At 43.5% G+C, this 27,517-nt stretch overlaps 1 protein-coding gene across 4 annotated transcripts in view; it reads right to left on the bottom strand.

Annotated features, from left to right (window-relative positions):
- LOC124015483 (endoplasmic reticulum transmembrane helix translocase-like) overlaps positions 1–27,517 on the bottom strand; it is a 39,653-nt gene that overhangs the window by 10,512 nt on the left and 1,624 nt on the right. For all 4 annotated transcript variants that reach the window (XM_046330697.1, XM_046330695.1, XM_046330696.1 and 1 more), the window contains exons 4-14: positions 27,087–27,242; positions 25,877–25,946; positions 12,738–12,844; positions 9,981–10,110; positions 9,641–9,696; positions 9,379–9,505; positions 7,191–7,328; positions 6,915–7,035; positions 6,460–6,617; positions 6,026–6,201; positions 2,305–2,415 (exon numbers count right to left, since the gene is read on the bottom strand). In XM_046330697.1, coding sequence (XP_046186653.1) covers positions 2,305–2,415; positions 6,026–6,201; positions 6,460–6,617; positions 6,915–7,035; positions 7,191–7,328; positions 9,379–9,505; positions 9,641–9,696; positions 9,981–10,110; positions 12,738–12,844; positions 25,877–25,946; positions 27,087–27,242 — 1,350 coding nt within the window. The remainder of the gene's footprint in view (positions 1–2,304; positions 2,416–6,025; positions 6,202–6,459; positions 6,618–6,914; positions 7,036–7,190; positions 7,329–9,378; positions 9,506–9,640; positions 9,697–9,980; positions 10,111–12,737; positions 12,845–25,876; positions 25,947–27,086; positions 27,243–27,517) is intronic.

The raw sequence follows: 27,517 nt of genomic DNA on the forward strand, positions 1-27,517 counted from the left end.
AGCCAAACTGCCCATGTTTGCTCACCTGGAGGAGGAACGTAGGATCCTTGAAGAGGATACCTATGTCGATGACATCCTGACTTCCCATAATGACTTGTAAAAGCTGGACCAGAACACCAAGAGGGTTGAAGAGATCCTGAAGGCAGGCGGCTTCTTCCTCAAGCCCTGGGTCCGGTCAGATCAAAGTGGAAGGCAGGAGATCGTACCAGGAGAACAAGGAGTGCAGTCAAGCACAGCACTCATTCTCCCAAACCAAATGAGGGAAGGAGACAATAAAGCCCTTGGAGTTGGATACCTTGTTGAGGAGGATAAACTGTACCTCATGACTTCAATCCATTTCTCAAAGAGGAAAAAGAAAATGAGTCGGCCAAAATCTCCTTGATGAAGAGGTGAGAGGGAAAACTCCAAACCCCACTGACGAGAAGAGAACTGCTGAGCCAGGTAGCTAGCCTGTAAGACCCAATAGGCCTCGTCACACCTGCCAAACAAAAGGGCGCCATTCTTGTCAGAAAGGCGTTTCAGGAAGCTGGAGGCAAAACTCTGACCCGAGACACTTGGGACAAACCTTTGTCTGAAAATTTGAGGGAAGAAGCCATCCAATTCTTTGAGGAATACACACATCTTGGCCAAATCACCTTTCACAGAAGCCTCACACCAGTCAACTGGATTGGAAAACCTTGGGGAATAACATTCTCTGATGGAAGTGACAAGAGCTATGGAGCCGTAGTGTACTTAAGATGGGAGACCCAGCAAGGCATCAAAGTCAGACTGGTTGAATCCAAAGCAAAGCTCACACCATTGGACCAAAAGGGAGAACCAGTAAAAGCTGAAATCTGCAGTGCAGCACGACTTCGAAATTACGTTGAAAAGCACAGTCGAATAGAAATTGAACGATGGCTCCATCTACTGGACAGTCAAACTGTGTTGGGAGCAATCCAGAGAGACAGCTATGGATATCAAACTTTCTTTGCGAATAGAGTTGGAGAGATCCATAAATCCACATCCATAGAAGACTGCCTCTTATTTTTAGCTGATAGAAGTGGTCATCTGGGTGGTCCATCTGCTGCAACAGCCCATCCGTGACAAGGATTAACGAGTTGTGCGTCCTGAGATGCCGTTCTACACACCACTGTTGCACTGCGCCGTTATTTGCCTGTTTGTGGCCCGCCTGATAGTTTGCAAGATAATTGCCATTCTCCTTCAACCACTCTCATGATCGAGCTCGTTTCGACCACAGGACTGCCGCTAATTGGATGTTTTTTGTTTGTCGCACCATTCTCGGTAAACCATATACACTGTCATGCATGAAAAGGCCAGGAGGGCGGTCGTGACTGAGATAATGGATTCGGCGCACTTGGCACCGCCGATCAGACCACGCTTAAAGTCGTTTAGGTCACTCGTTTTGCCCATTCCAACGTTCAATCGAACAGTAACTAAACGCCTCGAAGCCCGTCTGCCTGCTTTATATAACGATCTATTTTCGTGAACAGGGTGGTGTACCTAATAAATGTTTATTTTATGAAAATATGACTAACAACAACAACATGTAACAATTTTTGACGAAGGGATATGTGGAATAAGTATGGAGAGTGCAATACAATACAATGTAATATTATTCATCCACAATTTGTTCTTAAACATGGGCAACATGGGCCTGGGAGGCTAACAGGGATATTGGTATCCTCAGTACTCACACAATACTTTTTTTATTCCCCCAAATGTATTATTATTATTATTATTGTTTTTTTACACAAGTGCACTGTCATTTAATCCCTAAAATTGCTACGTTTTTCTCTCTGCCCCATGGAAAAATATGTAGCGTTGCAGGATATTAGCTTTAAAGCTGCAACAACAACAATTATCTCTGCCCCATGGAAAAATATGTAGCGTTGCAGGATATTAGCTTTAAAGCTGCAACAACAACAATTATCTCTGCCCCATGGAGAAATATGTAGCGTTGCAGGATATTAGCTTTAAAGCTGCAACAACAACAATTATCTCTGCCACATGACAAAATGTGTAGAATTGCAGGAAATTTACTTGAAAACGAACGTTTTCTCTCCGATGCTAAGAGGCAGGTCTTCAAGGGCCCAAGATTTGGTTCGTCCAGCCATGTAATACTGAAGTCATAGTAAAACTCATTGTATGCTATTTTTTATCTCACGTGAGTTGTGTTCTGATTATGATGGGGCCCCTGATGAATTTGCTATCACAAAAGGGGTCCCCGGCCGCAAAAAGTTTGAGAAACCCTGAGTTAGACAGGACAGGACAGGTAGGTGAATTAAACAGGACAGGTAGAGTTACCTGTTGGTGGCTGAGGTGTCCGATCTCTCTGTATCCCAAGGCCAGAACCCTGGCCCCTTCTCGGGACATCTCCCTGTGCACCTGATCATAGCTGGCTGGGCACTCTGAGAACTATAGAAACAAACAAATGGTTAGAACAATGATAATGACACAAAGAAAGTGTAATAAGCAGGTTGTAACTGCAGCAGTGATGTATCTACTCAACACTGAGATGATGTACTTGTATGTGAAGTGTAGTACAGTAGACATGTATTATATTGACCATAAAGATACAGTTGAAGTCAGGAAATGTACATACACTTAGGTTGGAGTAATTAAAACTTGTTTTTCAAACACTACACAAATTTCTTGTTTACAAACTATAGTTTTGGCAAGTCGGTTAGGACATCTACTGTGTGCATGACACAAGTACTTTTCCCAACAATTGTTTACAGACAGATTATTTCACTGCATCACAATTCCAGTGGGTCAGAACACTAAGTTGACTGTTCCTTTACACAGCTTGGAAAATTCCAGAAAATTATGTCATGGCTTTAGAAGCTTCTGATAGGCTACTTGACATAATTTGAGTCAACTGGAGGTGTACCTGTGGATGTATTTCAAGGCCTGCCTTCAAACTCAGTGCCTCTTTGCTTGACATCATGGGAAAATCAAAAGAAATCAGCCAAGACCACAGAAAAAAAATTGTAGACCTCCACAAGTCTGGTTCATCCTTGGGAGCAATTTCCAAATGCCTGAAGGTACCACGTTCATCTGTACAAACAATAGTACGCAAGTATAAACACCATGGGACCACGCAGCCATCATACCTCTCAGGAAGGAGACGCGTTCTGTCTCCAAGAGATTAATGTACTTTGGTGCGAAAAGGCCGCTCAGCAAGGAAGAAGCCACTGCTCCAAAACCACCATAAAAAAGCCAGACTACGGTTTGCAACTGCACATGGGGACAAAGATCGTACTTTTTTGGAGAAATATCCTCTGGTCTGATGAAACAAAAATGGAACTGTTTGGCCATAATGATCATCGTTATGTTTGGAGGAAAAATGGGGATGCATGCAAGACGAAGAACATCATCCCAAACGTGAAACACGGGGGTGGCAGCATCATGTTGTGGGGATGCTTTGGTGCAGGAGGGACTGGTGCACTTCACAAAATAGATGGCATCATGAAGCAGGAAAATTATGTGGATATATTGAAGCAACATCTCATGCCATCAGTCAGGAAGTTAAAGCTTGGTCCCAAATGGGTCTTCCAAATGGACAATGACTCCAAGCATACTTCCAAAGTAGAGGTTGACCGATTAATCGGAATGGCCGATTTCAAGTTTTCATAACAATCAGAAATTTGTAAAAATGTACACACCTTTATTTAACTAGGCAAGTCAGTTAAGAACGCATTTTTATTTTCAATGACGTCCTAGGAACGGTGGGTTAACTGCCTTGTTCATGGGCAGGATGACAGATTTGTACCTTGTCAGCTCAGGGATTCAATCTTGCAACCTTACGGTTAACTAGTCCAACACTCTAAACACCTGATTATATTGCACTCCACGAGGAGCCTGCCTGTTACGCGAATGCAGTAAAAAGCCAAGGTAAGTTGCTAGCTAGCATTAAACTTATCTTATAAAAAACAATCAATCAATCATAATCACTAGTTAATTATACATGGTTGATGATATTACTAGTTTATTTAGCGTGTCCTGTGTTGCATATAATCGATGTGGTGGCATTCGCGAAAAAGGACTGTCGTTGCTCCAACGTGTACCTAACCATAAACATCAATGCTTTTCTTAAAATCAATAAACAAGTATATATTTTTATACCTGCAAATTTAGTTAATATTGCCTGCTAACATGAATATATTTTAACTAGGAAAAATGGTGTCACTTCTCTTGCAACAGAGTCAGGGTATATGCAGCAGTTTGGGCCACCTAGCTTATTGCAAACTATTTCTTTCTAACAAAGACAACCAACTTCGCCAAACGGGGGATGATTTAACAAAAGCGCATTTGCAAAAAAAGCACAATCGTTGCACGACTGTACCTAACCATAAACATCAATGCCTTTCTTGAAATCAATACACAGAAGTATATATTTTTAAACCTGCATATTTAGCTAAAAGAAGTCCAGGTTAGCAGGCAATATTAACCAGGTGAAATTGTGTCACTTCTCTTGCGTTCATTGCACGCAGTCAGGGTATATGCAACAGTTTGGGCCGTCTGGCTCGTTGCGAACTAATTTGCCAGAATTTTACGTAATTATAACATTGCACAAGGTTGTGCAATGTAACAGAAATATTTAGACTTATGGATGCCACCCGTTAGATAAAATACGGAACGGTTCCGTATTTCACTGAACGAATAAACGTATTGTTTTCGAGATGATAGTTTCTGGATTCCACCGTATTAATGACCTAGGGCTCGTAGTTCTGTGTGTTATTATGTTATAATTAAGTCTATGATTTGATAGAGCAGTCTGACTGAGCGGTGGTAGGCACCAGCAGGCTCGTAAACATTCATTCAAACAGCACTTTTGTGCATTTTGACAGCAGCTCTTCGCTGTGCTTCAAGCATTGCGCTGTTTATGCCTATCAACTCCCGAGATTAGGCTGGTGTAACCGATGTGAAATGGCTAGCTAGTTAGCGGGGTGGGCACTCATTGCGTTTCAAACGTCACTCGCTCTGAGACTTGGAGTAGTTGTTCCCCTTGCTCTGCATGGGTAGCGCTGCTTCGAGGGTGGCTGTAGTCGATGTGTTCCTGGTTCGAGCCCAGGTAGGGGCGAGGAGAGGGATGGAAGCTATACTGTTACACTGGCAATACTAAAGTGCGTATAAGAACATCCAATAGTTAAAGGTATATGAAATACAAATCGTATAGAGAGAAATAGTCCTACAATTCCTATAATAACTACAACCTAAAACTTCTTACCTGGGAATATTGAAGACTCATGTTAAAAGGAACCACCAGCTTTCATATGTTCTCATGTTAGGAGCAAGGAATTTAAACGTTAGCTTTCTTACATGGCAGATATTGCACTTTTACTTTCTTCTCCAACACTTTGATTTTGCATTATTTAAACCAAATTGAACATGTTTCATTATTTATTTGAGGCTAAATTTATTTTATTGATGTATTATATTAAGTTCAAATAAGTGTTCATTCAGTATTGTTGTAATTGTCATTATTTAAAATAAAATAAAAATTAAAATCGTCCGATTAATTGGTATTGGCTTTTTTGGTCCTCCAATAATTGGTGTTGAAAAATCATAAATCGGTCGACCTATATTCCAAAGTTGTGGCAAAATGACTTGAGGACAACAGTTACTCAGTTACATCATCTATGTCGGGAGGAATGGGCCAAAATTCTCCCAACTTATTGCGGGAAGCTTGTGGAAGGCTACCTGAAACGTTTGACCCAAGTTAAAAAATTTAAAGGAAATGCTACCAAATACTAATTGAGTGAATGTAAACTTCTGACCCACTGGGAATGTGATAAAATAAATCATCCTCTCTACTATTATTCTGACATTTCACATTCTTAAAATAAAGTGGTGATCCTAACTGACCTAAGACAGGGACATTTTACTAGGATTAAATGTCAGGAATTGTGAAAAACTGAGTTTAAATGTATTTGGGTAAGGTGTATGTAAACTTCCGACTTCAACTGTATATTCAATTATACATTTAAAATGTTAGTATTCTATTTAAAACAATGATTTTTACCATGTCCCTGAGTGTCTCTGGAGCTCCTTTGACAGTGGAGACAAAGCAGAGGTCAGTGGAGCCCAGCTTCTCATAGGAGGCGAGGACGGACATCCTCTTCAGAGCACTGGCAAAGTGGAACCGCAGGTGGATCTTCAGGCCTGGGGTCTTTATACCGCGAGCAAACACCTTTTCATCTACACCACACAGAGAGAGAGGGACAGAAGGGTAGAGATGATGCAAACATATGGAGACACACACACACTCTCACTTCTGGTGTACAAAGGAGACAGAGCAGAAATCCTGAGGTACACACGTGTGCGCACACACACACACACACACACACACACACACACACACACACACACACACACACACACACACACACACACACACACACACACACACACACACACACACACACACACACACACACACACACACACACACACAACCTTTAGTGAGGGTCCAGTCAGCTGCAGTGAGCATGGCCTTCTCCAGGGGGTCGCCTACCAGCTGTCCGTCGTCAAGGGTAACCAGTGAGTGACAAGTAGCAACCACCCGATGCGTTTCCACTGGGATCTCTGACACAGGCATCACTTCTTTCCCTTCTCTGGAGGAGTTTAGAAAAGGTTTACAAAAAAATGAAAAACGTACTTCATATTCTTCCAAAGATTTTAATACGATTAATTCATGCTAAAAACGTGTCAGTTTCTCTTTAAATGTCACTCCTCAATATGACAATACTCACAGTATGACACCAGCGCATAAGGGCAGACCGTTACAATGCATTATGATGCCATTATGTAGCCTTTAAAACATCTTAATATCATCAGGACCAGTCAGTATTAGGAAAAATTTGCAACAAAGAAATGTATCATACTGAAAAATCTAAAAAAAGAGAGTGTACCTGAGTCCTGCGACCCCCCGCACAACCAGATGGTCGCTGGTCAAGGTGCCCGTCTTGTCAAAGCAGCACACCTCCACCTTGCCTGCAAATGGGATCCTGAAGGGCTCAGTGCAGAACACATCTAAGTAAGGGAGAAGAAAGAAAGGGGTGAGTCAAATAGCAGAACAGCGAGGTGTACTGGCATCATTAAGTACTACAAACATTACTATACCAGTTTCAGAACCACTTTCACAACACATACATCCACATACCACCCCGCCCACACTGCTGACTCACAGAGCTTGGCCAGAGCGATGAGGGATGTGTTGACTGCAAGAGACAATTCTATAGGGAGCTCAGGTGGAACCACGGAGGTCAGGATGAGAGAACACTCCAGGAACAACTTATAGCGGTTCCTGCTAGGGTCCTTAGTTCCTGCAGGGGAGAGCACACAGAGACAGTTACACAACTAAACTCAGCAAAAAAAAGAAACGTCCTCTCACTGTCTACTGCATTTATTTTCATCAAACTTAACATGTAAATATTTGTATGAACATAAGACTCAACATCTGAGACAAACTGATCAAGTTCCACAGACATGTGACTAAAAGAAATGGCATTATGTGTTCTTAAACAAAGGGGTGTTCAAAATCAAAAGCAACAGTCAGTATCTGGTGTGGCCACCAGCTGCATTAAGTACAGCAGTGCATCTCCTCCTCATGGACTGCACCAGATTTGCCAGTTCTTGCTGTGAGATGTTACCCCACTCTTCCACCAAGGTACCTGCAAGTCCCTGGACATTTCTGGGGGGAATGGCCTTAGCTCTCACCCTCCAATCAAACAGGTCCCAGACGTGCTCAATGGGATTGAGATCCGGGCTCTTCGCTGGCCATGGCAGAACACTGACATTCATGTCTTGCAGGAAATCATGCACAGAACGAGCAGTATGGCTGGTGGCATTGTCATTCTGGAGGGTCATGTCAGGATGAGCCTGCAGTACCACATGAGGGAGGAGGATGTCTTCCCTGTAACGTACAAAGTTGAGATTGCCTGCAATAACAACAAGCTCATTCCGATAATACTGTGACACACCACCCCAGACCATGACGGACCCTCCACCTCCAAATCGATCCAGCTCTAGAGTACAGGCCTCGGTGTCACGCTCATTCCGTCGACGATAAACGCGAATCCGACCATCACCCCTGGTGAGACAAAACCATCAGTGAAGAGCACTTTTTGCCAGTCCTGTCTGGTCCAGCGGCAGTAGGTTTGAGCCCATAGGCGACGTTGTTGCCAGTGATGTCTGGTGAGGACCTGCCTTACAACAGGCCTACAAGCCCGCAGTCCAGCCTCTCTCAGCCTATTGCAGACAGTCTGAGCACTGATGGAGGGATTGTGCGTTCCTTGTGTAACTCAGGCAATTGTTGTTGCCACCCTGTACCTGTCCCGCAGGTATGATGTTCGGATGTACCGATCCTTTGCAAGTGTTGTTAAACGTTGTCTGCCACGGCGAGAACGATCAGCTCTCCGCCCTACCTCCCTGTAGCGTGGTCTTAGGCATCTCACAGTACTGACATTGCAAATTATTGCCCTGGCCACATCTGCAGTCCTCATGCCTCCTTGCAGCATGACTAAGGCACGTTCACGCAGATGAGCAGGGACCCTGGGTAGCTTTCTTTTGGTGATTTTCAGAGTCAGTAGAAACGCCTCTTTATAGTGTCCTAAGTTTTCATAACTGTGACCTTAATTGCCTACCGTCTGTAAACTGTTAGTGTCTTAATGACTGTTCCAAAAGTGCATGTTCATTAATTGTTTCTGGTTCAATGAACAAGCATGGGAAACAGTTGTTTAAACCCTTTACAATGAAGATCTGTGAAGTTATTTGGATTTTTACGAATTATCTTTGAAAGACAGGGTCCTGAAAAAGGGACGTTTCTTTTTTTTGCTGAGTTTTTAGTAATAGTTACTCACACAGAGAAAGCTATGCAATATGTTTGCACACATGCCTGTAAGTTGTTTTGGATAAAAGCATCTGCTAAATGGCATATATTGTTATTATTATTAATAATAATAAAAAATACAGTTATACTGCAGCTCTCTCCTGACCTCAGGGCCTATTTCAACAACTTGTTTTATAACATTTTATAAAGAAGGAATTTGTGTTTAATAGGTCATGTTGGTTTTTTTTTGTGAATAGGGCCCTTCGGCACGACTGTCAATGTTCAGTAAAAATGTTAATTGAATAAAATATTATCTCCTTAAATTGTCTCTTGGCTAATAAACTACTGCCAAGATATAAACAAACTGTATAATGGAGAAATGCTCTAAGTAGGACCAACTGTACTTCTGCCTCTGCATTGCTTGTTCCATGGGGTTTTAGAATGGGTATCTGTGAAGAACTTTGTGACAAATGTTGAAGTAAAAAGGGCTTTATAAAACACATTTAATTGATTGATTTAGTTGCGTTTTTCACTGCATCCCTCACCTTCCACCCACACATAGCCAGCAGCAGCGATGGCAAACACCAGGAGGAAGAGGATGAAGATGAATGTTTCCAAGTTGTTGGCTGTCACCCTCTTCACTCCAAACAAGATGGTCCTCAGCAGTTTACCCTGTAGACAGGTGTGGTTAACAACACCAGGGTTGTATTCATTACTGAACACCGTAGCAAAACATTTTGCAACAGAAAATTAAAACAAGCGGTTCTTATTGGACAAGTTCGGTAGTCAAGGGCAGCAGCTCCTCACCTGAGAGGTATAGAATCCAGTTCTCAACACATAAGCCACACAGCCATTGTCCACAGCTGCAGAAAAATGAAAAAGAAGAAAAACAAACTATTATAATTTGCTCATAGTGAGACAAGATAGATACAAGGGCAGATTCAATTCATCTATTCTGAGGCTGAGGGAGATGACAGTTGAAACATAACTGATCTAAAATATATATTTGTTTTTATATTGATAAGGGATAACTAAATATAGATTTAAAGTGCTTTATAATTAGAATTGTTCATCTCAAAGTGCAAAAAATGCAGGACATTTCTGCCTTATAAGTGAATAATATACTAAACAGTAGGTAGGAACTGACGTTTGAGTCCTACAGTGGCACGGAGCGGGGGGCTGTGCTGTACCACCTTGGTCCCACCAGAGATTATGTGGAGGCGGGCATCACCCTGGAGATCCAATACCCTCTCTGGGTCCAGATCCTCCACCGGCTCCTAAACACACAACATGGTGGAACATCAAATTTAAAACGTATTTTAAAGGATAAATAGAGCCTATGATTTAGAAAGCATATGATTTTGCTAAATGATTTGTGGAGCATATTTGATATCATATTTGATATATGATATCCTATTCTCGCTATACACCAAGTCACTTGGCTCTGTCATAACCTCACATGGTCTCTCCTATCATTGCTATGCAGACGACACACAATTAATCTTCTCCTTTCCCCCTTCTGATGACCAGGTGGCGAATCGCATCTCTGCATGTCTGGCAGACATATCAGTGTGGATGACGGATCACCACCTCAAGCTGAACTTCGGCAAGACGGAGCTGCTCTTTCTCCCGGGGAAGGACTGCCCGTTCCATGATCTCTCCATCACGGTTGACAACTCCATTGTGTCCTCCTCCCAGAGCGCTAAGAACCTTGGCGTGATCCTGGACAACACCCTGTCGTTCTCAACTAACATCAAGGCGGTGGCCCGTTCCTGTAGGTTTATGCTCTACAACATCCGCAGAGTACGACCCTGCCTCACACAGGAAGCGACGCAGGTCCTAATCCAGGCACTTGTCATCTCCCGTCTGGATTACTGCAACTCGCTGTTGGCTGGGCTCCCTGCCTGTGCCATTAAACCCCTACAACTCATCCAGAACGCCGCAGCCCGTCTAGTGTTCAACCTTCCCAAGTTCTCTCACGTCACCCCGCTCCTCCGCTCTCTCCACTGGCTTCCAGTTGAAGCTCGCATCCGCTACAAGACCATGATGCTTGCCTACGGAGCTGTGAGGGGAACGGCACCTCAGTACCTCCAGGCTCTGATCAGGCCCTACACCCAAATAAGGGCACTGCGTTCATCCACCTCTGGCCTGCTCGCCTCCCTACCACTGAGGAAGTACAGTTCCCGCTCAGCCCAGTCAAAACTGTTCGCTGCTCTGGCTCCCCAATGGTGGAACAAACTCCCTCATGACGCCAGGACAGCGGAGTCAATCACCACCTTCCGGAGACACCTGAAACCCCACCTCTTTAAGGAATACCTAGGATAGGATAAAGTAATCCTTCTCACCCCCCTTAAAATATTTAGATGCACTATTGTAAAGTGGCTGTTCCACTGGATGTCATAAGGTGAATGCACCAATTTGTAAGTCGCTCTGGATAAGAGCGTCTGCTAAATGACTTAAATGTAAATGTAATATTCTATGCTTATGAAGTCTTTATGAATGATCTATAGTAACATTCCCATTGTTTTGACAATCTACAGTGATCATCCTTGAGAAGTTTCTACAACTTGGAGTCCACCAAATTCAATTGATTGGACATGATTTGGAAAGGCACACACCTGTCTACATAAGGTCCCACAACTTACAGTGCATGTCAGAGCAAAAACCAAGCTATGAGGTCGAAAAAAATTGTCCGCAGAGCTCTGATTGTGTCGAGGCACAGATCTGGGGAAGGGTACCAAAACATTTCTGCAGCATTGAAGGTCCCCAAGAACACAGTGGCCTCCATCATTCTTAAAAAGAAGAAGTTTGGAACCACCAGGACTCTTCCAAGAGCTAGCCGGCCAGCCAAACTGAGCAATCGGGGGAGAAGGGCCTTAGTCAGGGAGGTGGCCAAGAACCGGATGGTCACTGACAGAGCTCTAAAGTTCCTCTGTGGAGATGGGAGAACCTTCCAGAAGGACAAGCATCTCTGTAGCACTCCACCAATCAGGCCTTTATGGTAGTGGCCAGATGGAAGCCACTCATCAGTAAAAGGTACATGACAGCCTGCTTGGATTTAGCCAAAAGTCACCTAAGGACTCTCAGAGCATGAGAGACGAGATTCTCTGGTCTGATGAAACGAAGATTGAACTCTTCGGCCTGAATGCCAAATGTCACGTCTGGAGGAAACCTGGCACCATCCCTACGGTGAAGCATGGTGGTGGCAGCATCATGCTGTGGGAATGTTTTTCAGCAGCAGGGACTGGAGACTAGTCAGGATCAGGGAAAGATGAACAGAGCAAAATACAGAGAGATCCTTGACGAAGAGCGCTCTGGAGCGCTCAATACCTCAGACTGGGGCGAAGGTTCACCATCCAACAGGACAACAACCCTCAGCACACTGCCAAGACAATGCAGGAGGGGCTTCGAGACAAGTCCCTGAATGTCGTTGAGTGGCTCAGCAAAAGCCCGGACTTGAACCCAATCGAACATCTCTGGAGAGACCTGAAAATAACTGTGCAGAAACGCTGCCTATTCAACCCGAGTTTGAGAGGATCAGCAAAGAAGAATGGGAGAAACTCCCCATATACAGATGTGCCAAGATTGTAGCATCATACCCAAGAATACTTGAAGTACTGAGTAATGGGTCTGAATACTTATGTAAATGTGATATATTTTGTATTTTTTAAATACATTTGCAAACATTTCTAAAAGCCTGTTTTTTCATTGTCATTATGGGGTATTGTGTTCTAGATTGATGAGGAAAAAACAATTTACATCAATTTTAGAATAAGGCTGTGTAACGCAACAAAATGTGGAAAAAGCCTGAAGACTTTCCAGAGGCACTGTATAATGTCCAGATAGACTGCATTGTTTTACATGGTTGTTATCTAGTATAGGACAGGTTTCCCGTATGTCTGACCTTCATCTGAGGAACTGACTCTCCCGTCAGCATGGCCTCGTCCACGATGCAGCGCCCTCTCAGCAGAAGCACGTCACATGGAACTAAGTTCTCCTGGGGAGAGCGGCCTGGGGGGGGAAAGACAGATATATACTGTGTCAAACCAACGTGAGAATGCTGTTTACTTTTTAATTACCGTCTATATTTTTGTTTTTTCCCTCAACTTTTTCACTCCGGACGCTTTATCTGGACACGGTTCGTCAGGACCTCCAACAGCCGAAGCTAAGTAGTAACATTAACATGATGCCTTCTAATTATAAAGGCAGACTAACTAAACGAAGCACAGAGATTTATACACACAAAATCTTTCCCTCAGCCATTACATGCGGAAACGGTCAGAAAAGTTGGGGGAACGCCTCAGCGTTCAGCACCATGGTATCCTCAAAGCTCATCACTAAACTAAAGTCCCTGGGACTGAACACCTCCCTCTGCAACTGGATCCTGGACTTCCTGACGGGCCGCCGCCAGGTGGTGAGGGTAGGCGACAACACATCAGCCATGCTGACCCTCAACATGGGGGCCCCTCAGAGGTAATAATAATAATATAATAATAATATAATAATAATAATATATGCCATTTAGCAGACGCTTTTATCCAAAGCGACTTACAGTCATGTGTGCATACATTCTACGTATGGGTGGTCCCGGGGATCGAACCCACTACCCTGGCGTTACAAGCGCCATGCTCTACCAACTGAGCTACAGAAGGACCATGCTTAGTCCCCTCATGTACTGACTGTTCACACGTGAAGTTTTCCAGACGACACGGCGGTGGTATGCCTTATCACCGACGAAGATGAGACAGCCTATAGAGAGGTCAGAGACCTGGCAGTGAGGTGCCAGGACAAAAAGGGTTAAGGGTTTTCACCCTTAAAGTCAGTAAGACAAAAGGAGCTGATTGTGGACTACAGGAAACGGAGGACCAAGCACACACCCGTTCACATCGACAGGGCTGTAGTAGAGCGGGTTGAGAGTTCCTCGGTGTCCACATCACTAAGGGTATATCATGGTCCAAACACACCAACACAGTCATGAAGAGGGCACAACAACGTCTCCTCCCCCTCAGGAGCTAAATCATCGCGCACCAGTGACTCCTGACGCGGGCCGGGCGCAGTGCGCGCTAACCAAGGTTGCCAGGTGCACTGTGTTTCCTCCCACACATTGGTGCGGCTGGCTTCCGGGTTGGATGGCGCTGTGTTAAGAAGCAGTGCGGCTTGGTTGGGTTGTGTATCGGAGGACGCATGGCTTTCAACCTTAGTCTCTCCCGAGCCCGTACGGGAGTTGTACGGGAGTTGTAGCGATGAGACAAGATAGTAGCTACTAAACAATTGGATACCACGAAATTGGGGAGAAAACGTGGTAAAAATTTTAATACCAACAGGGCCCTGAAAAGCATCTATTCTCAAACCATAAGACTTCTAAAAAAAGGCTGACTATGCACATACACTGGACTCTACCCACACACTCACACATACTTACACCAACATAACATATGCCCAAACACACATTACACACACTTTCAAACTCACCACATACACTACCGGTCAAAAGTTTAAGAACACTTACTCATTCAAGGGTTTTTCTTTATTTGGACTATTTTCTACATTGTAGAATAATAGTGAAGACGTCAAAACTATGAAATAACACATATGGAATCATGTAGTAACCAAAAATAGTGTTATATAAAATATACTTTGATTTGTTTTTGAGATTCTTCAAATAGCCACCCTTTGCATTGATGACAGCTTTGCACACTCTTGGCATTCTCTCAACCAGCTTCACCTGGAATGCTTTTCCAACAGTCTTGGAGTTCTCACATATGCTGAGCACTTGTTGGCTGCTTTTCCTTCACTGCGGTCCGACTCATCCCAAACCATCTCAATTGGGTTGAGGTAAGGGGATTGTGGAGGCCAGGTCATCTCATGCAGCACTCCATCACTCTCCTTTTTGGTAAAATATACCTTATTTGTCATTGTCTTGTTGAAAAACAAATGATAGTCCCACTAAGCGCAAACCAGATGGTATGGTGTATCGCTGCAGAATGCAGGGAGGAGGAGGTGGTGTGGGGGTGCTTTTCTGGTTAAGGGTGCCTTGAATTCTATATAAATCAATGACAGTGTCACCAGCAAAGCACCCCCACACCTCCTCCTCCATGCTTTACGTGGGAAATACACAAGCGGAGATCATCCGTTCACCCACACCTCGTATCACAAAGACACGGCGGTTGAAACCAAAAATCTCCAATTTGGACTCCAGACCAAATTTCCACCAGTCTAATATTCATTGCTCGTGTTTCTTGGCCCAAGCAAGTCTCTTCTTCTTATTGGTGTCCTTCAGTAGTGGTTTCTTTGAAGCAATTCGACCATGAAGGCCTGATTCACAGTCTCCTCTGAATAATTGATGTTGAGATATGTCTGTTACTCTGAAGCATTTACTTGGGCTGCAATTTCTGAGGCTGGTAACTCTGATGAACTTATCCTCTGCAGCAGAGGTAACTATGGGTCTTCCTTCCCTGTGACGGTATAGGGCTATCTTCTGTACAGTGAGGGAAAAAAGTATTTGAAACAGTGAGAGACAGAATATCAACAAAAAAATCATGAAAAACACATGTCAAAAATGTTATAAATTGATTTGCATTTTAATGAGGGTATTTGACCCCTCTGCAAAACATGACTTAGTACTTGGTGGCAAAACCCTTGTTGGCAATCACAGAGGTCAGACGTTTCTTGTAGTTGGCCACCAGGTTTGCACACATCTCATGAGGGATTTTGTCCCACTCCTCTTTGCAGATCTTCTCCAAGTCATTAAGGTTTCGAGGCTGACGTTTGGCAACTCAAACCTTCAGCTCCCTCCACAGATTTTCTATGGGATTAAGGTCTGGAGACTGGCTAGGCCACTTCCAGGACCTGAATGTGCTTTTTCTTGAGCCACTCCTTTGTTGCCTTGGCCATGTGTTTTGGGTCATTGTCATGCTGGAATACCCATCCGCGACCCATTTTCAATACCCTGGCTGAGGGATGGAGGTTTTCACCCAAGATTTGACGGTACATGGCCCCGTCCATCATCACTTTGATGCGATGAAGCTGTCCTGTCCCCTTAGCAGAAAAACACCCACAAAGCATAATGTTTCCACCTCCATGTTTGACGGTGGGGATGGTTTCTTGGGGTCATAGGCAGCATTCCTCCTCCTCCAAACACGGCAAGTTGAGTTGATGCCAAAGAATTCCATTTTGGTCTCATCTAACCACAACACTTTCACCCAGTTGTCCTCGGAATCATTCAGATGTTCATTGGCAAACTTCAGACAGGCATGTATTTGTGCTTTCTTAAGCAGGGGGACCTTGTGGGCGCTGCAGTACTACACGAGTGACGTCATTTCCGGTCACAACTTGCAGACTTGTTTACGAGTTGCTGTGCGTTTTTTTGCCAACCTATTTTGCTACCTGACAACTTTACTGTTTTTACTTTTTAATTACCGTCTATATTTTTGTTTTTTCCCTCAACATTTTCACTCCGGACGCTTTATCTGGACACGGTTCGTCAGGACCTCCAACAGCCGAAGCTAAGTAGTAACATTAACATGATGCCTTCTAATTGCAGTCGCTGTACTCATAATATACAGGAGAATGATCGCCTTCTGGCGAGGATAGCTGTGCTACAAGCCCAGCTTCAGACGCAATTGTTAGGCAAGGGTAATTTCAGTGTAGGAAAGGATGAAACAGCGTCTGTGCCACCAGTAAGTACAGATAGTAGTATAAATCCCCTGACACAGTCCCCGCAGCCGGACAACTTTCCCACGGTTTCTGGAAGGAAATGCTGTAGGAATGCTCAACCGGTGTCGCTCATTCAGCCGACAGAAACTTTCAACCGGTTTTCCCCATTAAGCAGCGAGTCGGAGTCAGAGGCCGAGTCTTCTCTGGTCTCTACTCCTCCCTCTGGTCTCTACTCCTCCCATTACGGGGTGTGAGACGCCGAAGCTTCCCACCATTAGCTCTGACAAATTGAAAACTCTAGTCATTGGCGACTCCATTACCCGCAGTATTAGACTTAAAACGAATCATCCAGCGATCATACACTGTTTACCAGGGGGCAGGGCTACCGACATTAAGGCTAATCTGAAGATGGTGCTGGCTAAAACTAAAACTGGCCAGTGTAGAGATTATAGAGATATTGTTATCCACGTCGGCACCAATGATGTTAGGATGAAACAGTCAAAGATCACCAAGCGCAACATAGCTTCTGCGTGTAAATCGGCTCGAAAGATGTGTCGGCATCGAGTAATTGTCTCTGGCCCCCTCCCAGTTAGGGGGAGTGATGAGCTCTACAGCAGAGTCTCACAACTCAATCGCTGGTTGAAAACTGTTTTCTGCCCCTCCCAAAATATAGATAGATATAGATAATTGGCCCTCTTTCTGGGACTCACCCACAAACAGGACCAAACCTGGCCTGCTGATTAGTGACGGACTCCATCCTAGCTGGAGAGGTGCTCTCATCTCATCTACCAACATAGACAGGGCTCTAACTCCTCTAGCTCCACAATGAAATAGGGTACAGGCCAGGCAGCAGGCTGTTAGCCAGCCTGCCAGCATATGGGATTCTGCCACTAGCACAGTCAGTGTAGTCAGCTCAGCTATCACCATTGAGACCGTGTCTGTGCCTCGACCTAGGTTGGGCAAAACTAAACATGGCGGTGTTCGCCTTAGCAATCTCACTAGGATAAAGACCACCTCCAATCCTGTCATTATTGAAAGAGATCATGACATCTCAAAATAGGGCTACTTGATGTTAGATCCCTTACTTCAAAGGAAATTATAGTCAATGAAATAATCACTGATAATAAAAATAATAATCTTGATGTGATTGGCATGACTGAAACATGGCTTAAGCCTGATGAATTTACTGTGTTAAATGAGGCCTCACCTCTTGGCTACACTAGTGACCATATCCCCGTCATCCCGCAAAGGCGGAGGTGTTGCTAACATTTACGATAGCAAATTTCAATTTACCAAAAAAATTACGTTTTTGTCTTTTGAGCTTCTAGTCATGAAATTTATGCAGCCGACTCAATCACTTTTTATAGCTACTGTTTACAGGCCTCCTGGGCCATATACAGCGTTCCACATTGAGTTCCCTGAATTCCTATCGGACCTTGTAGTCATAGCAGATAATATTCTAATCTTTGGTGACTTTAATATTCACATGGAAAAGTCCACAGACCCACTCCAAAAGGCTTTCGGAGCCATCATCGACTCAGTGGGTTTTGTCCAACATGTCTCTGGACCCACTCACTGTCACACTCTGGACCTAGTTTTGTCCCATGGAATAAATGTTGTGGATCTTAATGTTTTTCCTAATAATCCTGGACTATCGGACCACCATTTTATTAAGTTTGCAATTGCAACAAATAATCTGCTCAGACCCCAACCAAGGAACATCAAAAGTCGTGCTATAAATCCACAGACACCACAAAGATTCCTTGATGTCCTTCCAGATTCCCTCTGTCTACTCAAGGACACCAGAGGACAAAAATCAGTTAACCACCTAACTGAGGAACTCAATTTAACCTTGCGCAATACCCTAGATGCAGTTGCACCCCTAAAACCTAAAAACATTTCTCATAAGAAACTAGCTCCCTGGTACACAGAAAATACCCGAGCTCTGAAGCAAGCTTCCAGAAAATTGGAACGGAAATGGCGCCACACCAAACTGGTGTGTAATAAAGCCTCTCTTGAAAAAGCCAAACATTGACCCTGAAAATATTTTAAAAACTAAAATCGGCCTATATCAAATCTTCCATTCCTCTCAAAATTTTTAGAAAAGGCTGTTGCACAGCAACTCACTGCCTTCCTGAAGACAAACAATGTATACGAAATGCTTCAGTCTGGTTTCAGACCCCATCATAGCGCTGAGACTGCACTTCTGAAGGTGGTAAATGACATTTTAATGGCATCGGACCGAGGCTGTGCATCTCTCCTCGTGCTCCGAGACCTTAGTGCTGCTTTTGATACCATCGATCACCACATTCTTTTGGAGAGATTGGAAACCCAAATTGGTCTACAAGGACAAGTTCTGGCCTGGTTTAGATCTTATCTGTCGGAAAGATATCAGTTTGTCTCTATGAATGGTTTGTCCTCTGACAAATCAACTGTAAATTTCGGTGTTCCTCAAGGTTACGTTTTAGGATCACTATTGTTTTCACTATATATTTTATCTCTTGGGGATGTCATTCGAAAACATAATGTTAACTTTCACTGCTATACGGATGACACACAACTGTACATTTCAATGAAACATGGTGAAGCCCCAAAATTGCCCTTGCTAGAAGCATGCGTTTCAGACATAAGGAAGTGGATGGCTGCAAACTTTCTACTTTTAAATTCGGACAAAACAGAGATGCTTGTTTTAGGTCCAAAGATCTTCTCTTGAATCTGACAATTCATCTTAATGGTTGTACAGTCGTCTCAAATAAAACTGTGAAGGACCTTGGCGTTACTCTGGACCCTGATCTCTCTTTTGAAGAACATATCAAGACCATTTCAAGGACAGCTTTTTTCCATCTACGTAACATTGCAAAAATCAGAAACTTTCTGTCCAAAAATGATGCAGAAAAATGAATCCATGCTTTTGTCACTTCTAGGTTAGAGTACTGCAATGCTCTACTTTCCGGCTACCCAGATAAAGCACTAAATAAACTTCAGTTAGTGCTAAATACGGCTGCTAGAAAAATTTTGAAAATATTACTCCAGTGCTAGCCTCCCTACACTGGCTTCCTGTCAAAGCAAGGGCTGATTTCAAGGTTTTACTGCTAACCTACAAAGCATTACATGGGCTTGCTCCTACCTATCTCTCTGATTTGGTCCTGCCGTACAAACCTACACGTACGCTATGGTCACAAGACGCAGGCCTCCTAATTGTCCCTAGAATTTCTAAGCAAACAGCTGGAGGCAGGGCTTTCTCCTATAGAGCTCCATTTTTATGGAATGGTCTGCCTACCCATGTCAGAGACGCAAACTCGGTCACAACCTTTAAGTCTTTACTGAAGACTCATCTCTTCAGTGGGTCATATGATTGAGTGTAGTCTGGCAAGGTGAACGGAAAGGCTCTGGAGCAACGAACCGCCCTTGCTGTCTCTGCCTGGCCGGTTCCCCTCTTTCCACTGGGATTCTCTGCCTCTAACTCTATTACAGGGGCTGAGTCACTGGCTTGCTGGGGCTCTCTCATGCCGTCCCTGGAAGGAGTGTGTCACCTGAGTGGGTTAATTCACTGATGTGGTCATCCTGTCTGGGTTGACGCCCCCCCCCCCCCTTGGGTTTTGCCACTGCGGAGATCTTTGTGGGCTATACTCAGCCTTGTCTCAGGATGGTAAGTTGGTGGTTGAAGACATCCCTCTAGTGGTGTGGGGGCTGTGCTTTGGCAAAGTGTGTGGGGTTATATCCTTCCTGTTTGGCCCTGTCCGGGGGTGTCCTCGGGTTGGGGCCACAGTGTCTCCTGACCCCTCCTGTCTCAGCCTCCAGTATTTATGCTGCAGTAGTTTATGTGTCGGGGGGCTAGGGTCAGTTTGTTATATCGGGAGTACTTCTCCTGTCCTATTCGGTGTCCTGTGTGAATTTAAGTGTGCTTTCTCTAATTCTCTCTTTCTTTCTCTCTCTCGGAGGACCTGAGCCCTAGGACCATGCCTCAGGACTATCTGACATGATGACTCCTTGCTGTCCCCAGTCCACCTGGCCGTGCTGCTGCTCCAGTTTCAACTGTTCTGCCTTATTATTATTCGACCATGCTGGTCATTTATGAACATTTGAACATCTTGGCCATGTTCTGTTATAATCTCCACCCGGCACAGCCAGAAGCGGACTGGCCACCCCACATAGCCTGGTTCCTCTCTAGGTTTCTTCCTAGGTTTTGGCCTTTCTAGGGAGTTTTTCCTAGCCACCGTGCTTCTACACCTGCATTGTTTGCTATTTGGGGTTTTAGGCTGGGTTTCTGTACAGCACTTTGAGATATCAGCTGATGTACGAAGGGCTATATAAATCAATTTGATTTGATTTGCAGGATTTCAGTCCTTCACGGCGTAGTGTGTTACCAATTGTTTTCTTGGTGACTATGGCCCCAGCTGCTTTGAGATCCTGTGTCGTTCTGGGCTGATTCCTCACAGTTCTCATGATCATTGCAACTCCCCGAGGTGAGATTTTGCATGGAGCCCCAGGCCGAGGGAGATTGACAGTTCTTTTGTGTTTCTTCCATTTGCGAATAATCGCACCAACTGTTGTCATCTTCTCACCAAGATGCTTGGTAATGGTCTTGTAGCCCATTCCAGCCTTGTGTAGGGCTACAATCTTGTCCCTGACATCCTTGCTGAGCTCTTTGGTCTTGGCCATGGTGGAGAGTTTGGAATCTGATTGATTGATTGCTTCTGTGGACAGGTGTCTTTTATACAGCTAAGAAACTTAGATTAGGAGCACTCCCTTTAAGAGTGTGCTCCTAATCTCAGCTCGTTACCTGTATGAAAGACACCTGGGCGCCAGAAATCTTTCTGATTGAGAGGGGGTCCAATACTTATTTCCCTCATTAAAATGCTAAAATTTTGACATGCGTTTTTCTGGATATTTTTGTTGTTATTCTGTCTCTCACTGTTCAAATAAACCTACCATTAAAACTATAGACTGATCATTTCTTTGTCAGTGGGCAAACGTACAAAATCAGCAGTGGATCAAATACTTTTTCCCCCTCACTGTATACCACCCCTACCTTGTCAAAACACAACTGATTGGCTCAAAAGCATTAAGAAATTCCACAAATTAATAAGGCACACCTGTTTATTGAAATGCATTCCAGGTGACTACCTCATGAAGCTGGTTAAGAGAATGCCAAGAGTGTGCAAAGCTGTAATCAAGGCTATTTGACGAATCTCAAATATATTTGTTTAACACTTTGTGTTACTACATGATTCCATTTGTGTTATTTCATAGTTTTGATGTCTTCACTGTTATTCTACACTGTAGAAAATAGTAAAAATAAAGAAAAACCCTTGAATGAGTAGGTGTTCTAAATCTTTTGACCGGTAGTGTATGCTGCTGCTACTAGTGTATGCTGCTGCTACTACTGTCTATTATCTATCTTGTTGCCTAGTCACTTTACCCTTACCTACAATGCATTCGGAAAGTATTCAGAACCCTTACCCTTTTCCACATTTTGTTACATTAGACTTCTTCTAAAATGTACTAATAAAAATCCTCATCAACACCACTGATGAGTTCTGACTATAAACTTGAAATATTGTTAATTATCAGGTATCCTATTGAAATATTGAGCGCCATAGTCTAGTTTCCACACCAAAAGTGAATGGTTACCTGTAAGCTTGGAATGTATTGAGTAAAGGAAGTGCAATCACGTGGCAGGCACTTATAAGGATGGAGAGCTGTGGTTTAGTGGAAGGGGGCAGAGGTCAGATCAGGTCACATTAAGGGATAATGAACAGTTTATGGCCCGCATCACATACTTTCCTGCCTAGCAATAACGATGTCATATTTCGAGAAAAGGACGACGTCACCCGAATTGGGTTATTAATACTACCACTGGTGGAACCATGTCTTTATCTTATGCCGTTGAATGAACTTGGTTAAAGCTTTACTAATTGTCTGCGAGTTTTACTAGGTTTACTACAGAAATAGCTTATTTACATAACTATTCAGACCCTTTGCTATGAGACTCGAAATTGAGTTCAGGTCTGAATACTTTCCTAATGCACTTTATATGCATGGCTACCTCAATTACCTAGTACCCCTGCTCATCAACTGGATACTGATACTCCCTGTATATATACATTTTAAGGCAATGCATCGCAGTGCTTGAGGCATCACTACAGACCCTTTTTTTTAACCTTTATTTAACCAGGCAAGTCAGTTAAGAACATATTCTTATTTTCAATGACGGCCTGGGAACAGTGGGTTAACTGGCTGCTCAGGGGCAGAACGACAGATTTGTACCTTGTCAGCTCGGGGGTTTGAACTCGCAACCTTTTGGTTACTAGTCCAACGCTCTAACCACAGGCTGTGTCTCACAGCCGGCCGTGACCGGGAGACCCATGAGGTGGCACAAAATTGGCCCAGGTCCGAGTTAGGGGAGAGTTTGGCCGGCCGGGATTTCATTGTACCATCGCGCAATAGAGACTCCTTGTGGTGGTCCGGGCATCTGCAAGCTGACCTCGGCCGCCAGCTGGATGGTGTTTCCTCCGACACATTGGTGCGGCTAGCTTCCGGGTAAAGCGAGCAGTGTGTCAAGAAGCAGTGCGGCTTGGCAGGGTCGTGTTTTTGGAGGACGCATGGCTCTCGACCTTCGCCTCTCCCATATCCGTAGGGCAGTTGCAGTGATGGGACAAGACTGTAACTATCAATTGGATATCACAAAATTGGGGAGAAAATGGGGTAAAAAAATATATATATAAAAAAAGTTTTTAAAAATATACACTACTGTTCAAAAGTTTGGGGTCACTTAGAAAATGTCCTTGTTTTTCAAAGAAAATATTTTTTTTTGTCCATTAAAATAAAAAATCCTACAATTTTGTTTCTGGTGTCCTTTGAGAGCTCTTTGGTCTTGGCCATAGTGGAGTCTGGAGTGTGACTGTTTGAGGTTTGAGGACAGAGAAGCCTCTTAAAGAAGAAGTTACAGGTCTGTGAGAGCCAGAAATCTTGCTTGTTTGTAGGTGACCAAATACTTATTTTCCACCATAATTTCCAAATAAATTCATTAAAAATCGTACAATGTGATTTTCTGGATTTTTTTTCTCATTTTGTCTGTCATTTTACAGGCCTCTCTCATCTTTTTAAGTGGGAGAACTTGAACAATTGGTGGCTGACTAAATACTTTTTTGCCCCACTGTATAATAATATAATAATATTGTTCTTCTGTATTTGTGAGAGTGGTTAGTGTTTTGTTGGGTTTTCTCACTGTCCTAGTATTTCACATAAGGGTACTATTTTGTTTTAAAATTACACCTGTGTTGGGTATACTATTTTGTTCCTGTGATTTTTTGGACATTAAAGTGTGTTTTTTCCCGCATCCTTTGCTCTCTGCGCCTGACTCCACACCCATTCACTCATTGAGCGTTACAATTGTTTTGGAGGTGTTCAGAACAGGGTTAAGGGCAGAGAAAGCTTGATGTGGAGCATTTAACACAACATCTGGGGAGGGACCAACTGAATAAAAGACTATCATCTGCATATAAAATGGATAAGAGAGCTTCCTACTGCCTGAGCTATTTTGTTGATGTAAATTGAGAAGAGCGTGGGGCATAGGATCGAGCCTTGGGGTACACCCTTGGTGACAGGCAGTAGCTGAGACAGCAAATGTTCTGACATTGTACACTGCACTCTTTGAGAGAGGTAGTTAGCAAGCCAGGCTAAATACCACTGAGAGTAGGGCTGGGCAATATATAGAGTTTTTTCAATATATTCAGCACGATATGGAAAATGCCTGTATCGTAAGAATCAAGGTTCTGTTATAATGTTTTACAAATGCAGCATCTCACTGTCTTTTCTCTGTCAGCCCAATGACGAATCATGTCCAAATTGCGTGACAACACGTTACAACCAATTGTAACCACGCCAGAGAAGTGTAGTGGCGGTAAGCGTTCCACCAAAATGGAAAGTGAGGAAGTGAGCTTAGCCTCTCATGAGGATGAAATCATCCCCAAAAAGGACAGCAATGTTTTTTTCATTAATATGGAAGTGGTTCGGGTTCAAGAGGTCTGATGTTCAGCGAACGAATGTCCTGTGCAAAATGTGTCGAAAGACAATTGCTACGAAAAGCAGCAGTACAACCAACCCCTTCCATCACCTGCAACTGAAACATGCGGTGGAATGGAAGGACTGCGTGAGACTACGCAATGCCAATTCCAGTCACCCGATTCCGAAAACGTCTTCTAAAAAGACAAACTACCATAAAGGCATCCTTTTCAAACATAATCCCTTATGACAAGAAAAGTTTGAGGTGGAAGGAGATCATGGATGCAGTGAAGTATTAAATAGCGAAATATATGGTTCCAAATCTTTACAGTAGAAAAGCCAGGCTTTAAAAAGCTGCTAGGTACAGTTGGCCACAAATATCTGCTGCCAAGACACAGATATCATATGGGTGAAGTCTCAAAGACTCTCTGGCATCGTGGAAGATGAGCGAAGACCAGCAGGTGTGCATGACAACTGACAGCAGGAGCAACATGATAAAAGCATTGCGATTGAACAACTGGACCCGCCTGCAGTGCTTTGGGCACAGGCATCACCTCACCATCGGTAAGTGTGACATTGGATAATTAAAGTGCATTCAAAAAAAGTTATGTTCAGGCTAGCTGTAGGCTAATGTGTTAGTAGTGGTGTCATTCTGCCAATCGAATAGGAAATAACCACAGGGTGTTTTAATTATAACAACAAATTAACTAAATTAATACATTTCAATCAAAATGATTATATAAATTACATATTCAAACAGCTAGTGGTCAAACATTCCTAAACAATAGAATAGAAGTGTGGGTGTGTCTTGTTCATTTGTGTTGTTCATTTGTTTTGCACAAATAGGCCTTGAGGCCTTGTATGTTTTTTATTTTAATAAAGAAAATTCAGTTAAGAATTATGTCTTGGCCTTTTTTAATTTGTTTAGAGAAAACAAGAAATCCAGATATATATTGTGAATCGTCCACACCTCTAAAAAAAATATAGAGATATTACTTTTAGGCCATATCGCCCATCCCTACCTCAGAGACACCAATACTCCTTAGCCGGCCCACAAGAATGGAATGGTATACTGTATCAAAAGCTTTGGCCAAGTCAATAGAAAAAGCAGCACAACATTGCTTAGAATCAAGGGCAGTGGTGACATCATTGAGGACCTTTAAGGTTGCACATCTATAACCTGAGCGGAAACCAGATTGCATACCCGAGAGAATACTATAGACATCAAGAAAGCCAGTCAGTTAATTATTGACAAGTTTTTCCAACACTTTTAATATATAGGGCAAAATAGAAATAGGCCTATAACAATTAGGATCAGCTTGATCTCCCCCTTTAAATAAATAAAGAATCGTGGCTGCCTTCCAAGCAATGGAACCTTACCTATTGAGACGATGTCCCCGGGGACTAGTTCATCACTGGACACAGGCCTCCACTTCCTGTTGCGGTAAACCTGTTGGGAAACATGGGCACAAACGTGTAAATATCAGGGGCCTGTTCAGTAGGGAGAAAATGTTTTGACAGAGTAAAACAGGGAGGTACTAGCTACACTTGATCAATAATAAAAACACACAAATACGTTAGTTTCTGTTTCAAAACACTTTACACGGTGTGCCCTACTGAACACGACACAGACAGATCAATATAAATCCAGATCAAATCGATAATTTGGTTAATGCAGCATTTCCCAAACTAGGGATCGAAAGACTCCTACATGGGTGGCAGGTAGCCTGGCGGGTATGAGTGTTGGGCCAGTAACCGAAAGGCTAAAACTGAGAGGTTGCTAGATCGAATCCCCGAGCTGACAAGGTAAAAATCTGTCGTTCTGCCCCTGATCAAGGCAGTTAACCCACTGTTCCCCGGCCGCCAATGACGTGGATGTCGATTTAGGCAGCCCCGCACACCTCTCTGATTCAGAGGGGTTGGGTTAAATGCAGAAGACACATTTCAGTTGAATGTATTCAGTTTTACAACTGACTCGGTATCCCCCTTTCTCCCTATTGTGGCTCTAACTTGTGAACGATATGGGCTATACGCTATTATGACCTGCAAGCTAAGACTCTCAGGAACAAGTATGTGTCTTCTGTTTCCCTCTACCACGCACAAAAGCATGACTCGTTAGAACCGAGTGGACAGAACCAGCCACCAAATCAGACTGGGGGGGATATTCTGGGGGAAAAGATTATCATAATTGAAAGCATGAATGGTGTTCTTTTCTACAGAGATCATACACAATTATTGGCTGATGATCTTCTGATGCATTTCAATCACTTCAAACCATACTTCTCTCAGATTGAAGTACTGCCAGACTTATTTGCCATAGACCCAAATAAAAAAGTAAATATTGGCTGTTGATTACATCATTACATGATGCAAAATAAGTTTACCAAAAGCTTAGGAACCCCTGGGTAAATGAGTCTGATGCTAGTATATAATAGAAGTCAGGGCCTTTGTTCAAAAACTCTAGAATAACAAGGCTCTGGTGAGAACTTGTTGATCTGCACTTGAGCAAGAAGAACAGGCACCTGTGCATGTATCATATCATCAAATATCAAACGACATGATAATTTCCGATAAAGATACTGTAGTTCACCTGGATCATGTAGGGTTTGTTCCCCATGCGTCGTATCTCAGACATGTTCCTCATTTGCTGTTGTACCAGAGAGGCTTCGAAGGCTACCAGCATGAAGAGAGTGAACACGCTGTAGTACCAGTACTCATCCAGACACCACAGACCAACACAGAACACCTGAGGAGAGGAGAGAGAGAGCGAGCGTCCATCTGTACACCTGTTGAGCGGTACTTTGCTGGCCTGGTTGACGCATCGGCATCCACCATAGTTGCTAGAACTGTACTGGAAAGGATCATGTGAAAAGAAAATATCTGAGCTTTGTGCAGTACGGTTCAGGTTCGCACGATAGTACTGAAAGGGTATTATTATGGAGTCAATACTATCCCATATGCCCTTAAAGAGATCAATATAAAAAGTGAAAGAGACTTGAGTGATTTTACTACGTGTCATAT

The sequence above is a fragment of the Oncorhynchus gorbuscha genome, linkage group LG26, assembly GCF_021184085.1.
Source record: "Oncorhynchus gorbuscha isolate QuinsamMale2020 ecotype Even-year linkage group LG26, OgorEven_v1.0, whole genome shotgun sequence".
Taxonomy (NCBI): domain Eukaryota; kingdom Metazoa; phylum Chordata; class Actinopteri; order Salmoniformes; family Salmonidae; genus Oncorhynchus; species Oncorhynchus gorbuscha.